At 44.6% G+C, this 15,232-nt stretch overlaps 1 protein-coding gene across 6 annotated transcripts in view; it reads left to right on the top strand.

Annotated features, from left to right (window-relative positions):
* DLC1 (DLC1 Rho GTPase activating protein) overlaps nt 1-15,232 on the top strand; it is a 441,468-nt gene that overhangs the window by 388,610 nt on the left and 37,626 nt on the right. Inside the window, exon 1 of one of the 6 annotated variants that reach the window (XM_055416520.2) lies at nt 5,926-6,315. The exons of 3 other annotated variants lie outside the window; for them this stretch is intronic. In XM_055416520.2, the coding sequence (XP_055272495.2) occupies nt 6,279-6,315 (37 nt within the window). In that variant the 5' untranslated portion in view covers nt 5,926-6,278. 2 more of the 6 variants (XM_055416521.2, XM_088832600.1) reach the window with 2 other exon arrangements.

Here is a 15,232-nt window from a genome sequence, read left to right as displayed (position 1 = left end):
ATCCTAAAGGAAAGCAGTCCTGAACATTCATTGAAGGACTGATGCTGAAGCTGAAACTCCAATACTTTGTCCACCTGATGCGAAGAAGGATGAGATGGTTGGATGGCATCACTGACTCGATGGACGTGAGTTTGAGTAAGCTTGTGGCATTGGTGATGGACAGGGAAGCCTAGCATGCTGCAGTCCATGAGGTCTCAAAAAGTCAGACAAGACTGAGCGACTGAACTGAAGTGAACTGAATCACAAATTTTTGGAAATTTTTTTTCTTATGGTGAGAGCTTTTAAGATCTACTCTTAACAGCTTTCAAACATGCATGCATGCTAAGTCAGTTCAGTCATGTCTGACTCTGTAGATGTCTGACTCTGTAGATCCTATGGACTGTAGCCACCAGGCTCCTCTGTCCATGGGATTCTCCAGGCTCTATTCTAATGATTAATATTATATATCATTGATATTGCCCAAAGGCATCCCTGTTTCATTTTTTACATTAAAAAATAGAATAGAACTCAGGTATCTACAGGCACTCAGGCAGGTAATCCTGGTGAGGAAAGCAAGTCACAGTGGTATGGTGAGAAGTGAGGAACCCAGGACCCCTCCAGGTGAGAATACTGGAGTGGGTTGCCATTTCCTCTTCCAGGGCATCTTTCTGACCCAGGGATCGGACCCAAGTTTCTTACCTCTCCTTCATTAGTAGGCAGGTTCTTTAATACTAGTGCCACCTGGGAAGCCCTTCAAATATGCAGTAAGATGTTATTAACTATAATCACCATTCTGTACATAACATCCCAGAACCTATTTATTCCTATTCAATTTTGTTTCATCAGCACACTGTCTTTGCTAGGGTTTAATAAATATTTGTTGAATAATAAAAGTTCTGTGCTAGGCTGGATCATATTTTGAGGCTTAAGTGATTATCCAGAAAATAGATTTTTTACCACCTTTATGCAGGAACAAGGGACTTCCTCCTCTGAACTAAAACTGACTGATAGATTGTTAACCATCCCCATATTTTAAACTTCATGTGTTCAAAAGATGTAGTCAAAAAAAGGCCTGACTGAATAAGAGAACTATTGTGTGCATGCGTGCATGCTAAGTCACTTCAGTCATGTCTGACTCTACGACACTATGAACTGTAGTCCACCAGGCTCCGCTATTCTAGGTAGAATTAAAAGAAGGCTCATTTATTTCACCTCCTAAACCTTGCTTTTTCTCTTCTTTCACCATCCTATACCCGCTGGCATCTGGGTTTCAAATATTTTGAAAAAGGCTGAATACCAGAGTAGATGGTGGGAAAAGAATCCAGATTTGGGTCATGGAAGCTTAACCATAAATGAATGTTTTAAGGACAACCATTAAATTTCAAATTTAATTATTTCTCTGAATTGTATACTGTTTACAAACTATTTCACTACTTTCTACTATTTATCATATTTCCTTTGAACAGTAAAAATAAAAAACTATTTCCCACACACATTTCACAATGGTCCATTGAACACAAATTATATTACAACATTCTCCAAGTGCAGAAGTCTTTTAGTTCTTGTGGGAGAGAAATACATTTTTAAAGAGATTGCTTGGCTTATGTCACTAGAGCAGAGGTTTAAGCTAGCTGCCCCAGGGCTAAATGAAGCCCAAAGTTGAAACAGGGACGGGTTTCAATGTTTTTTTTAAATTAGCTGCCTGCATCTAAAAATTGGGACATGTGGTATAAAAATTTAGAAATCTAGGGGCTCTTGAAAAAAAATCTTTAAACCCAGGACAATGGGTTGCTGTGTTAACATAAGCCAACAACCAAGCGAGCCTGAGTGGCGCTGCCCTCTTGGAGCGGCCCTGGGTTCCTCAAATTCTCACCATCCCACTGTGACTTGCTTTCCTCACCAGCATTATCTGCCTGACTGCCTGTAGATACCTGAGTTCTATCCTTTTCTTTAATGGAAAAAAAAAAATGCAAGAAGGATGCCCTGGGGCAATATCAATGATACATGATATTAATCATCAGAAAAGAGTCTGAAGAATCCCATGGACAGAGAAACCTTGTGGGTCACAAAACGGACACAACTGAAGAGAATTACCACACACGGGAATCAAAGGGTAGCCCAATTAGTCACCCAGCCTTCTGTTTGGCAGTTTAGAAGTTCACCGTTCGCCGTGTGATTTGTTTGCTTTGGTAATACAGCCCTTGAACGTGAAAACATCCACATAGATGACAGGGCCTGGCTATCCTTGTGAATAACTTCCCTGAAATTGATGCTCCAACTGAGAGGAGTATGGCAGGAAGTAAAGGGCAGCATCACAGGTCCTTATGTCAAATATTTTCTTTGTTGCTGGTTTTAAACTACCATTGAGAACAGCAGCAGCAACAGTAGCAACAAAACCTGGGCTACTTTGTGATGTTTTTAAAATATTTATTTATTTGGCTGCATCTTTCTTAGTTGTGGCATGCAGGATCTTTAGTTGTGACATGTAGGATCTGTCTCCCTGACCAGGAGCCCCTGCATTGGGAGCACAGAGTGTTAGCCATTGGACCACCAGTGAAGTCCCTGTGAGGGCTTTTTATTCTCATTTATCAAAGGAGTATCAGAGGACCATATATACTGCGGGCAGGGAAATGGGCCGCCTTATTCCGTGCCTCTTGCAGTCCAGTGTTTCAATATCTAAATCTCATGCCATGCATTAGCTGACAAACCCAGGCTAACGGTGTTCCAGTGACAGACAAATAAAACCGTGGGTGATGAGTTGATGTAACCATCAAAGAGGCAGGATGCTGCTCTTTCCTGGGGACCCTCTTTCATCCGGAAAGGACCACTGTGTCCCCACTTCTTCCTTGCCCCAGTTTGTACAGGTTCCTCAGATTCACAAAGGTTGCAATCAAAATCTTGTTTTGTTTTCATCTTCTCCTAGATGGTTATTTAAATACTAATTGCATGGCTTAGTTTGATGTGCCCATTTGGTAATATATAATAACAATGTCTAGCCTTATTGAGTACTTACTATGTGCTAAGCTGTAATGTGCATGAGCTTATCAATCTTCATGAAAAACCTCATGAGATACACACTATTTCAAACCCCTTTTTTCAAAGATGAAGCTAAAGTTTAGGGGGCTAAATAATAGATTCATCACACAGTAAGTGACCTATTTCAAAAGTCCTGTTTCAACAACATTCTACAAGTGTAGCAGTTTTCTAAATGTAGCATATCCATTTATAATGGGAGTAAGAATTTAAAAAATAAAATTTGGGATTTGGCCCAGGTCACAGGCTATGTTAGGAAACCAAAGAATGGAAGAAGACAGTGAGATTCAGGGGAGGCTATAAACCAATGCATCACCAAGGCAAATGTGTCTGGAGTCACTATTATTTTTAGATGGTGCGCAATCCACGTCACACAAACCTCCAAAGAGATGGAATGAAACAAGAGAAGACAACATAAATAATCAAGGAGAAAGAGGCTTCCCTGGTGGCTCAGTGGTAAAGAATCTACCTGCCAATGCAGGAAACAGGGGTTGGATCCCTGATCTGGGAAGATCCCACATGCCGCAGAGCAACCAAGCCCATGTACCACAGTTACTAAAGCCCACGCGCTCTAAAGCCCATGCTCTGCAACAAGAGAAGCCACCACAATGAGAAGCCCGCACACCACAGCTAAGAATAGCCCTCGCTCATCGCAACTAAAGAAAAGCCTGCACAGCAGCAAAGACGCAGCATAGCCAAAAATGAATAAATAAATGGGCCACATCAAAAGATATTTTTAAAAAAAGGAGAAAGGAATGAGACTTAAGAGACAAAAATATTAACATTAGCAGGTTTTATTCTGGAAAGATGAATAACTTAGTGGCAGATAGTACATCAGGCCTGCACAGACTCCTGGAAACCTAATTCAAAAAAAATACAACTTCAACCAGCTAATAATAAGCATTAAGAACTTATTCTGAGAATTGATATGTTTTGGAGGAGAGGCTTAGAGTATCTATATTTTTAAGATTTGGATTGTTTCTAAACAAGAGAATTTAGTGTATAAGGGAAGTTTAGGGAAATATTCCTCTTTTTCAAGTTTTGAAGAAGTACTCCTTGCGCACTGAGCAAAGATTTCAAAATGCAAATCAGATCACGGGATGCCTTCTTTCTTTATAGTGGTTTACATTTTTTGCTGTTAAGGATTTTAAAAAATTGTCAACACAGTATTGTAGGGAATTGAAAGTTCTTGCCTTTATTTTTCCAGTTTCCCCTGAATCGAATTCCCCCTTGCTGGCAGCTGTTTTGAGCGTTCTTCCAGCTCCCAGACTTCAGAGGGACATTCCCTTTTCTTTCTTCTTGGGCCAGGTCAGGTCCCCACTTTTCAGGCCCTTACAGGACCTCTTTCTCATGAGCCCTTTGCTTTGTTAGCAGACTAAACTATGAGCAGGCAGAGGCGGGCCTGCCCTTGCTTATCTTGGGGTCCCCAGCAGCTCTAAGTAGGTAAAAGCCCTGGAAATAACTGTTAAACAGAGGAGCCCCATGAACTCCCAGGATGCCACTCCTCAGGGCCCAATTCCGGTTTGGGTAAATTAGGAAGTCAGTGGTGAAATGAGTGTTTTTATTTTGTTTTTGATAAAATGGGGTGTAAAAGTCATGTATGTCAACTAAGACCCAGCTATGAAATCAATACATTTTAAACTAATCAAGAGACTAAATTCTCCCATTTATATTTAACCCTATTTGAAAACAGACTCTGCTCCAAGCTTCCCTATCCCCTCCCCTACTTTACATATCTCCATCTAAGACATTATATATATATTTCACTGACTTATTTTGTTTATTGTGCATCTTCCGCACTAGGAAGTAAACTCCAGAAGGGAAGGAATGTGTATCTTTTTTGCTCACTGCTGAATCACCAGAGCCTAGAACAGTGTTTGGCTCATGGTAAATAAATTCTCTGGATGTATTTGTTTAATGAATGGGTTTAGGTTGGTGTTTTCTTTACCCAGAGGAAATAGGCAGAAAGCATTGACTAGCCTCAAAGGAAATTTTCATGCAATCTCGATCAGAGTTTTTCTCTTTTTAAATTTTACAGAGATTATAGTCAATTGTAATCTTTTTAAATAAAGCTTCCTTTTATATCAGGGGTCCTCAAATTGCCGTGCACCAGAATCACCCAAGGGTTTGTAAAAAAAAAAAAACAAAACAATGCAGATTCTCAACATCAGAGATTCTAATTCTGCAGTCTAGAGTCTGCTCTACCAGTTCCAGGAGCTGCACTGGGTTGCGGCCCAAGGGCTTTGGTTAGGAAACCTTTGGCTCTGGCTGCACACAGCAGACTAGACACGTGGAGTAACAGCTGCCCTTCTCTGCCACAGCGTCAGTTACATTCCTCTGTACCCCTGCGCACCTTAGCAATGAATGATGAATGTCCAAGGCACAGGTTGTCTTCTTCCCATTTTACATGTAATGAAACACTGATGCACCGCTCCCTCGCCACCTCGCCTTGGTTCCCAGGAATTTATGCGGTTTCCGTCAAGATGAAAGGCAGGATAACAAGTGAAAAAAAAAAGTGTGCAAAGCTACCAAGAAAAAGATGAGGGAAAGTGCGCGGTGTTCCCAGCGTGGAGCCCAGACCTCCCCAGCAAGTAAATGCTCCCAGGGTCCAGCCTTTGCCTTAGCCCCCAAGACCACTAATGGGAGACTTGTAGGCGCTTCCTCCAGCAGATTTGCAGGCCAGGGGAAAAGCATTCCAGCCCCGGGCGGAGGAGGTACGGGGCGGGGCTTGACGGGGGCGGGGCGCCAGGGGAGGCCTCGGGCGGTGGCGGGCTAGCTGGGCGGCGCGGGAAGAGGGAGGGGCGGGGCCGGGGCGAGGGGGCGGGGCCTGGAGAGCAGGGCGGGGCCTGAGGCCGGCGAGAGGCGCTGCTGGAGACCCCGGTGGCGGGGAGGAGGAGTCGCAGGGTCTAGTTCCTCAGCTCTGGGCTGGGCGCTGCAGGAGGGCGCGGCCTGCCGGCTAGGCGGGAGGCAGAGCGCTCCTGCGGCTAGTACGACGGCGCCGCGCTCAGGTCCCGGCCATGGCCGAACTTCCCTGCGGCGGGAGCCAGCAGCACTCCCGGGCTTCTGGCTCAGCTCTCTGAGCGCTCCCCCTTTTCGATCTTGGCAAACCCCGCGTTCTTTCTGGGGTTGCGAGCAAGGATGCTCTGAGGATCGCTCGGAGGGGCGCGCGCGTCTCGGGTGCCGCCGTGGGTCCCGGCGCTGGAGCCGAGCTGCGTGGGGCTGCCTCGATTTCCCCACCGCGAGCCTGCCGTCCCCTGCCGCATTTGATGTGCAGAGAGAAGCCGGACACCATGATCCTAACACGTAAGCTAGACTTGTGCCTTGCCGTCCGGCCGGCCGCGAGAGCCAGCTGCGGAGGGAACCCGCCGCGGAGGAAATGTCACCCTGCCTTGTCAAGTCGATGCCTGACGTTCTGTGCTTTGGCAGCGCTTTCCGAGGAGGCTCGGAACCGAGTCGCCCGTGTTTCTTGGAGTGCAGGAGGTGGAGTGTGGGGAAAACGGGTCATCGTCCGGGGAGGGAGGTCTTAATCTTGGGTAATGCGGGCTGACGCGCCCCGTGGGCTCTGGGAAGGACTGCGGGCTGGTGGGCGGGGAGGGGGCAGCGACCGTAACTGATGAAGTGAAACCCACAATAACTTCCCGCGCAGGCTGGGGGGTGCAGGCCGGGCTGGGGGGCACAGGGCCGGGCCGGGGTCGCAAGACGCGTAGTCCCTCTGCCCAGCCTCGTTGGCGGTCTTTCTATTCTTATTCTAAATCCGAGGCGGTGGCCTCTGGCTCCGAGGGGGCGCGGAGCAACTTTCTTTCTACTCTGTTCCCTTTGAGGACGTTTGCAGGGCTCGGCGCTTGCTGTCGTTCTCCCTACAAGTCCAAAATCAGCGTTGACTCCCTTGAGAATCTTATTATTTAGGGATATTTAGACTGCGGTGACCCTTCGAAAAAAATGTTCAACTGCTTAAAAGTGAGCTTACCAAAAACTTTTAATTTCCAACTGTTCTTGTTCAAATATTTTAAACGCTGGAAAATAACTCAGGCTTAGCCAGGAAAGTCTTGCTTTAGTGGCTGCCTGCCCCTGGAGAGTACTGCAGCTGTTTTAGCCAGCCCCAAGGCTTGCATGTGGGGCGCTTGCTGGAAGACTGCGCCTTCACGTGCTGGGGCGTTGGACTGGGTTTCCTAAAGTGCCCCACGGAGATGCCCACGCCCTTGGCTCCGGAGGAGGCGCCCGCGCGCCGCGAATCCCGGGGCCGCCAACAGGAAGGAAGCACAACGGGCGATCGGGCTTTTGGACCCCTGCCCCCCGTGTCCTTGTCCCCACCTCCAGCCTCGCAGGCCGAGCCTTTGATCCTTAGGCAGGAGGTACACCTCTGGCCGCGGCAAACCGACGCCGCCACGTGTAACTTAACAGTCTCCGCGTGCCTTTCCAGCGCGCGGACCCTGGGTGAGGCCGGCAGGGTGGGAATAGTGGTCTGCAGCCTGTGAGCTGAGTGAATCTGGGCATTGACACCTCGCCGTAGCGCCTTCCTCAGCACCATGGGCGTCATAACTGTGTTTACCGCCCTGGGAGGTGCTGAGGATCAAACGACAAGGGCTGAGCACAGTCTATGTGATGTTCAGTACCCAGTGTGTGCTAATTAGAGAAGGAGGGAACCCCTGCGTATAGAGTGGAGAAGAAAATATTGCCCAACGCTTGCTTTGCCCCAGTCATTTTACACTCAACTTGGCTAGCTAATGGGTACATTCTTAGGATTCAGAAGCTGCCTTAGTGATTGCCGGTGAGGCGGAGGAATGCAGTCCAGGCACAGCCATCCGTTACCGAAAGATTCACGAGGGTGGGGTATGTGACGCATTTGGATGGGAAAAAAAATCATAGCTCTGAAGAAGACAGAATACCGAGTCTCAGGTTACTTTTTTGTTTTCCTCAAAACTATTTGCTGAAGATTTGAAGGAAAATAATAGCCCAGCAGAACTCTGGATGTAAATCTATCAGCAGCTCCAAGAGGTTGACTAACTCAGCATCCATCTGGCCTGCAGGCTGGTCCTCCGCAGAGATAATTTGCGGAGCATAAGTGAGAAATTAATGGAGGGACCTAGTGCCATCTTGGCTTGCAGACTGCAGCAGATGGTCGGAGGGGTGCCCTGTAAGTCAACAGTCCCCCTAATAGAACTAAAGTCCTGGGAAATGAGTGTCAAATAGTTAGCAGATGTGCATTCAGACGTTATTTCGAGACGTTTTCTGAGAAAATGTTGGCAATTGTGTGTATTAACTTTTATTGTGGCATGCCAGATTTACAGCGTGGCCCAAACCTGAGTGCATATTTTTTTCATTAGCACTACTGTTCAGCGTTTAAAGTGAAGCCCAGCAGACTGACTCTCTCCCAGCTAGTTTAAAACTTTGCTTTTGACAAAAACAGATTTTATTTTAATTCATGCTGAGTGACACCTTACACCAAACTGGCTGGAAGCCCACGACGGAGAGCTGACTTGGTTTCCCTCCTCCACAGAATCGGACTAAGTAGCTTCCAACTTCATCTTTCCCTCCAGTGAATGAGAAGTCTCATATCAATGACTTACCTGTGTCTTGAAACTTCCTGATTGTGGACCTTAGGAGAAACACCACGTCTAACTCCTTAAAGACCGAAAAGCTTAAACAGTTGAGCAATTAACTATGGCTAATTGAAGGCAGTGTTCCAAGTTTTAATACACTGGACTAATCAAAGGATTTTCCTATAGTTCTGGAGCAAAGGTGAGAGACCGGATGCCCCTTTAAAGCCTTTTTATCTTTATTTTATTATTGTTCTGTCTTGTAGTTCAAAAACCAAAGATGGAGCGAAGTTTCGGGTCATTTTTTACATTAAAGGGGAATGCTTGGTTCTGGAAAATATACCAGATTAATAGAAAAGCATGTTATGATTAAACAGTTTATCACTGTGAAGTGAAAAATGTAGATAGTAGTTAAACTCTTCCTTGTAAAACTAGTGTGGGGCTTTAAGAGGGTATGGGAGGCCCCCGTGAGATGCCTTCTAATCAGAGGCTTGGTGGGATTCCAAGAGGTGGTTTCAAATACAAAAATAAGTACTTGGGTTTCCCTTAGTGTCCCCATGGAGATTTTAAGCCATGATGCAACGTTCAAATGAGAGTGGTATTTTTATGGCTTACGTGGGTAAATATGCAATTTGAAAATATTCAGGGGACAGTGGTTTGGTTCAGAAGAATGGGGCATCCAAAGTACAGTGGGTGAAGTGAATTGTACTCTTTTGAAGAGAGCCTTGTGCTGGACAGGATGGTCCAGTATTGTAAACACGCTTTTCTCATGCTTAGCTCCACTTCCTAGCAACAGGAAGACGGAAATGAGGCCATGCAAAAAAAAAAAGAAAAAGAATCTGAAGGTTCTAGACAATACTTGACCCACCCTAGCATTCACTGTGTACAACCAGAGGACTTGCAAAAGTATAAATAACTTCAGATGTTTCCCCTTCCTCCCTGGACATTGCCAAATTGCTAAAGACCAAATTCTCCCTGCTTTAGAACATCACAGCGCAAGCATGCTCATGGTACAGCTGGCAGAAAGTCTCATCATTGCCAAGCCTGTTCTTGAAATTATAAAGCAGGCCTGGGGAGAAGAGTGGTTTTCATCTTTAAAAGTTGACTTAGTCTAATGCTTACAATGATATGAGTTGGAATCCAGTGGAGGAGAGAGAATTTAATTTCTAAACGGAGTCATTTCTCTGAATGTTCATTTTAGCAAGATTTACCTCTAATATACTTTGGCATTGTGGGGCTGCAGTACAAGGAGTAATCTACATAGCATGCAGGCCATCAAAAATTGTCCTCGCTCTGGAGGGCCGGGGGTGGAAACTGATGCTCAGCCATAAGGTATCAAGGTCCTACACTGTGTCCAAAAAGCACAGTGCCAAGTGCCTCTTTTCCATGACTGTGAAATTAGGAGGAGAATGCTTTTCTGGAGTGGATTTCCACAGTTGTCTGTGTATCTGATTGTGTGACCATTGTGTAGAGAGGAATTCCAGAACTTGAGGGTGATTCTTTCTCTTTTTAAAGACAGTGCTGTAGGGTTAAAATACGTTTTTGTAGGAATAGATGGCTAGAGGGAGTATGATCAGTGGTGTTTTCTTTCCACCTCAGATTAGTCAGAAATCTAATTAATGTGAAAGGGGTAAGATTCCCAGCTGAGAAAGCCTCTTCCTGCCTGTTTGCATTTTTCCCTGTGTTATTGTTAAGGATTATCATCATCAATGATAAGTAAGTATAGTTCTGCTGGAACTTCTTTAATTGGGTTTCAACATGTTTTTTCACTAGCTAGTTCCTCCTTGCCACCGTAATTAACAGTGGGTAGGAATAAAGTCTTGTGTTTTTAGCGTATACATATATATATGTATATGTCTATATATTGTACATGTATATGTATATATAAAAATTTTATAGTTTCTAATATGCAACAGCTATCTTTCTCTAGTGTGGATACTCCTTTTTAATTTTTGTAAAAAATACATAGACTTTTTTTTTTTAATACATAGACTTTTAACAGAACAGTAGTGACATTATGTGTGTGTGCTCAGTCACCTCAGTCATGTCCGACTCTTTGCGACCCTGTGAACTGTAGCCCACCTGGCTCCTCTGTCCACGGGGATTCTCCAGGCAAGAACACTGGAGTGGGTTACCATGCCCTCGTCCAGGGGATTTTCTTGACCCAGGGATCGAACCCACGTCTCCTGCGTTACAGACGGACTCTTAACCCACTGAGCCACATTATAAAAGTTAAAAATGTATTCTTAAGTTTGCTTTCATTGTCACGTGTAATCTTCATGCAGCCTCACAAAGTAGATCTAATTATTTTCACTCCTAAGATGAGGAATCTGAGCCCTGGGAGAGAGTTAAATACCTTGCCTGAGATCACTTACTGTATATGGCCAAGCAGGATTTCAACCAGGTGTCTGTGACTGTAGATTCCAGTTGTGGACATAAATTTGGCAGGAGTTGATTCGGTTGAGGAGACAATATTTGGTGGCCAAACAGAGCCTTGCAGTTACTCCACAGTTTCTTTGTGCTGGTAGGTAGGGAGCTGTGTTAGGGTCCCAGGTTGACAAATGAGTGGTTTCTGCATCCCTTCTCAGGGGCCTCATGAATGGAGAACTCAAGCCTCTGTCTTTAATATGTGAAGAAGGAGTTTTGGATACCGTTTTCTAGTCTCTGTTGACTGTATTGAACGGTGCTTACTTCAGTGAAAGCACTCCAAAATAATGTTTCCAAGGGAAAGTTTTCTCCCAGAGGTCATTGGAAACATTTTGAATGGCATCTTGAAAAGGCCTACCTATTAGGAAATAATGTTCTTGGGCACCAAAAGGTAAAAACAGTATTCCTTTGCTGAAGTCAAGCCAACACACACGGCGGGAATCAAGTCTCTCTCTTAATCCTTCATTCTTGTTTTTTATGCTGCTACTGGAGTGAGTTTCACAGTGGAAAATAAGCTCCTTTTCCATCCACACATTCTACCTCAACCGGGTGGCCTTCTCATGTCTTCCCCCTTCCGCCCCCAGGAGAAAAATCAAAAACTAGCTGAAGGCTGAGGTCAGTGCATAGAGTCCTCAGATGCCTTTGACGCCTCCCATCCACATTTTGTTCTCTCCCCTGCCCCACCTCTGAATGTCCTGCGGAGAGGGCTAGAGGCTGCTTCCTGCAGCTCGACAGAAAGGCGCCTTCCTCCTCCTTGCAAGAGTCTCCAGAGGATGTCTGAGGGACAAAAGTTTTCCACACCCTGAGTTCATAGTATTTCCCAGGCTGCAGCACTTAGGAGGCCGGAGAGGAAGGGACCTGGGAGGTGAAATGGCCTGTGGCACATGCTCCCGCCCTGCCATGCCTTTTGTCACACTCAGATAACCAGGGAGATAGAGGATGCCGAAATTCTGCAATCATTTTCACCTGCCCTCCCGAGTTTGGAGAGACCATCAAGGACATCTCTTTACAACTCCGTTTTTCAAACTGTGTGACACCAAAAAGGGATCTTCTATGATGCTTATGCGTTTGTAAAAGTCATTCCAGGGGAAATTCCAGATCTGTGCAAAGGCAGCCTGGAAAAACATTGCCTCTTCCCTACTAAAGGGCAGCTGAGTTGCCTGGAAGTTCAGGGACTAGTCCAAGGTTATATGTGAGTTGAATGGAACTGGAGACCTCTTCCTGTCCTCTTGTGTAAATAAAACAGGGAAGCAACAAAATGAGGATTTTAATATGTTTGTAGGAAAAGCGTATGTTATAAAACCAGTAATGTCCTAAACTAAACAAAAATACTTGGGTCAAATTTTGAACAGTGGATTGTGTGTGTTTGGGGGTGCTGAATGTCATAAGCAGTTTTGATGAAAATAAGTCTCTTGCTCACCTAGAAGACAATAATACTTCTATTTCTTAAACCTTTTGCTAAAGACTTAGAAAGTTGAATTGAACCCAGGCATAACTTGGAGGTTCTGCAGGTTTGGTTCCAGACCACAAGAATAAAGCAAGTCATACAGATTTTTTGCTTTCCTTGTGCATATAAAAATTGCATTTACATGATACTGTCACCTATTAAGTGCACAATAGCATTATATCTAACTATATATATATATATGCAAACCTTAATTTTTTAAAAGGCTGTTGAAAAGTGGCCCAGTAATAGACTCGCTTGACAGAGTGGCCACAAACCTTCCATTTGTAAAAACTGCAGTATCTGTGAGGTACAGTAAAGCAAGGTCTGTCTGTAGTGTTTCCTGTTTGAGGTTAGACATAGGAGTGGCTAAAATCTGCTTGTATTAATCATTATCTGCCATGTTTTTATTTTCACTGGCCTTTGACAAGGCAACTTGATGTTTCGTTCAATTCTGGATTTCCTTTTTTTCTCTGTCAGGATGGACTGTAATATGAGTGAATAGTTTCTGTACCATCCCTCACTATTCCCTTTATTTCTGACTTAAGGTTTTGTAGCACTACAGTTTGCAAAGTATTTTATCTTTCCTGAGCTATGACGCTGTAGAACTTAGGGCAAAAGCCACAGACTAGGGAGAGACGCTTAGTGTTATAGAATAGGCTTTGCAGACGTATGTGAAAGACTTGATGAGCGTGTCAATCTTGAATGGTGGAGATAGGGAGGTAGGTGCTATTTTAGGCTTGTAACCAGGTATTTTTGCCTTGAAAAATAAATTTAAAAGGAAGCAAATTATATAGTCTTAAACCATCTTCTTAACTTAGTGAAAAAAAATGACTCAGAAAAACAAGGACCCTTAAAGTTGGTTTCAGATGGCTTCCTCTCTTGAAATCATTTCCCTAATCTATCCAGTTATCATCTAAGAAACTACTTCAAACATTTTTTCTTAGCAATAGGTGGTTTGAAATGCATGAGTATTTGGTGCAGAATACTGGAAGAAAGAGTGTGTATGTGTGTAGATGGAGGTGAGTTTTGTTCCACCTCAGATTGTAGTGAAGTAGAAAGATGTGATGATGCAATATCCATTTCCTTAACAGTTTATTTTCATTTAAGTTTGATTTTTGTGTGTGTGTGTGCTGGGTAGTAAGTGCCAGTTTCTGATTCACTGGGAGATGATTTCTGTTCCTGGAAACAATCGGATCAGCTCAAGCCTGGAGTTCCTGATAGTGCCCAGTCCTGCCTGAGCTTAAATGGATACAGAGCTGTTTGCCTTTGCATGGAAAGGGCATATATTTTTTTGATGTGAGCTATGTAGCTGATCGCCGAAGAATTGATGCTTTAGAACTGTGGTGCTGGAGAAGACTCTTGAGAGTCCCTTGGACTGCAAGGAGATCCATCCAGTCCATTCTAAAGGAGATCAGTCCTGGGTGTTCATTGGAAGGACTGATGCTAAAGCTGAAACTCCAATATTTTGGCCACCTCATGCGAAGAGTTGACTCACTGGAATAAACCCTGATGCTGGGAGGGATTGTGGGCAGGAGGAGAAGGGGACGACAGAGAATGAGATGGCTGGATGGCATCACCGACTCAATGGACATGAGTTTGAGTGAACTCCGGGAGTTGGTGATGGACAGGGAGGCCTGGCGTGCTGTGATTCATGGGGTCGCAAAGAGTCGGACACGACTGAGCGACTGAACTGAACTGAGCTGATGTGCTTTTTTCCTGGTTTGTGTGTTAAAAATAGTGTTTTGCAAACATTTGACCTCAGTAATCCCCAAAGGAAATTTTAATTGATTTAATTTCTACATTGCTGGAGTGTGGACTCCTGTGCAGAATATCAGGTGTGGGCTTGCCTTATGTGTCCCTTCTTTAAAGCAGAGCCATTTATTAAGTTGTCATCACATCATTAGGGAAAATGGGTCCTGCCCCCCCCCTTTATATTATTTCTAGGAATGTTCTTTACTAGAAAGCAAAGTATCTGCCTCCAAATCTCAAATAGGAGAGAAAAAAAAACTTAAAAAGAAAACTCCCTCAAAACTCCCAGTTCTTACTTGTATTGAAAAACAGTCTAGTGATTTCAAAGTGAGGGTAATCTTTGTGGGCAAGACTGCCATGTGCAGAAAGCTCTCTAACCAGGAGTGAGGGCTGGTGGGGGGAGGGGGGTACCCTCTGGGACCGTAAGCAAATTATTGATAGCTAAACTTTGGACCAGCTTCCTCATTTGTAAAGAAGAAAACATGGAAAAGTTCCAAGAGGCTTTCCAGGCCCCAATTCACTGATTGAGTTGATGTCAAGATGGTGTTGTTCACTGAAACACAAATGTACAAGATCAATAAGCAAAGTAAAACTTTGAATTTTTTTTTTTTTAACTCACGCGTTTTCTATGGGTTGGAGTGTTTTCTTCCTGTAAAGACTAATTTTAGTTTGAGGGCTGGAGACATGCATATGCAAAAATGCCTAGGGTTTTGAGTTCTCTGTAATATGATCATAGGCTTCAGGGAACAAATCTAGAAACTGATCTATTAAGCAAATTAGAGGGAATTGCCTGGCTATCCAGTGGTTAGTACGCCATTCTTTCAGAGCTGCTGCTGCTGCTGAGTCACTTCAGTCGTCTCCAACTCTGTGCGACCCCACAGACGGCAGCCGACCAGGCTCTGCCATCCCTGGGATTCTCCAGGCAAGAACACTGGAGTGGGTTGCCGTTTCCTTGGGCGCATATGTTCGATCCCTGATCAGGGAAGTAGGAGCCTGCAAGTCACAAGGCATGGCTTCCCACCCCCACCCCCCACCCCCGACAAAAGGAAACAAATTAGAT

This window comes from Moschus berezovskii, chromosome 26 (assembly GCF_049115385.1).
Source record: "Moschus berezovskii isolate FMDL1 chromosome 26, NW_MosBer_1.0, whole genome shotgun sequence".
Lineage (NCBI taxonomy): Eukaryota > Metazoa > Chordata > Mammalia > Artiodactyla > Moschidae > Moschus > Moschus berezovskii.
The sequence above is the reverse complement of the archived record's forward strand: the minus strand, read 5'-3'. Positions and strand labels throughout refer to the sequence as shown.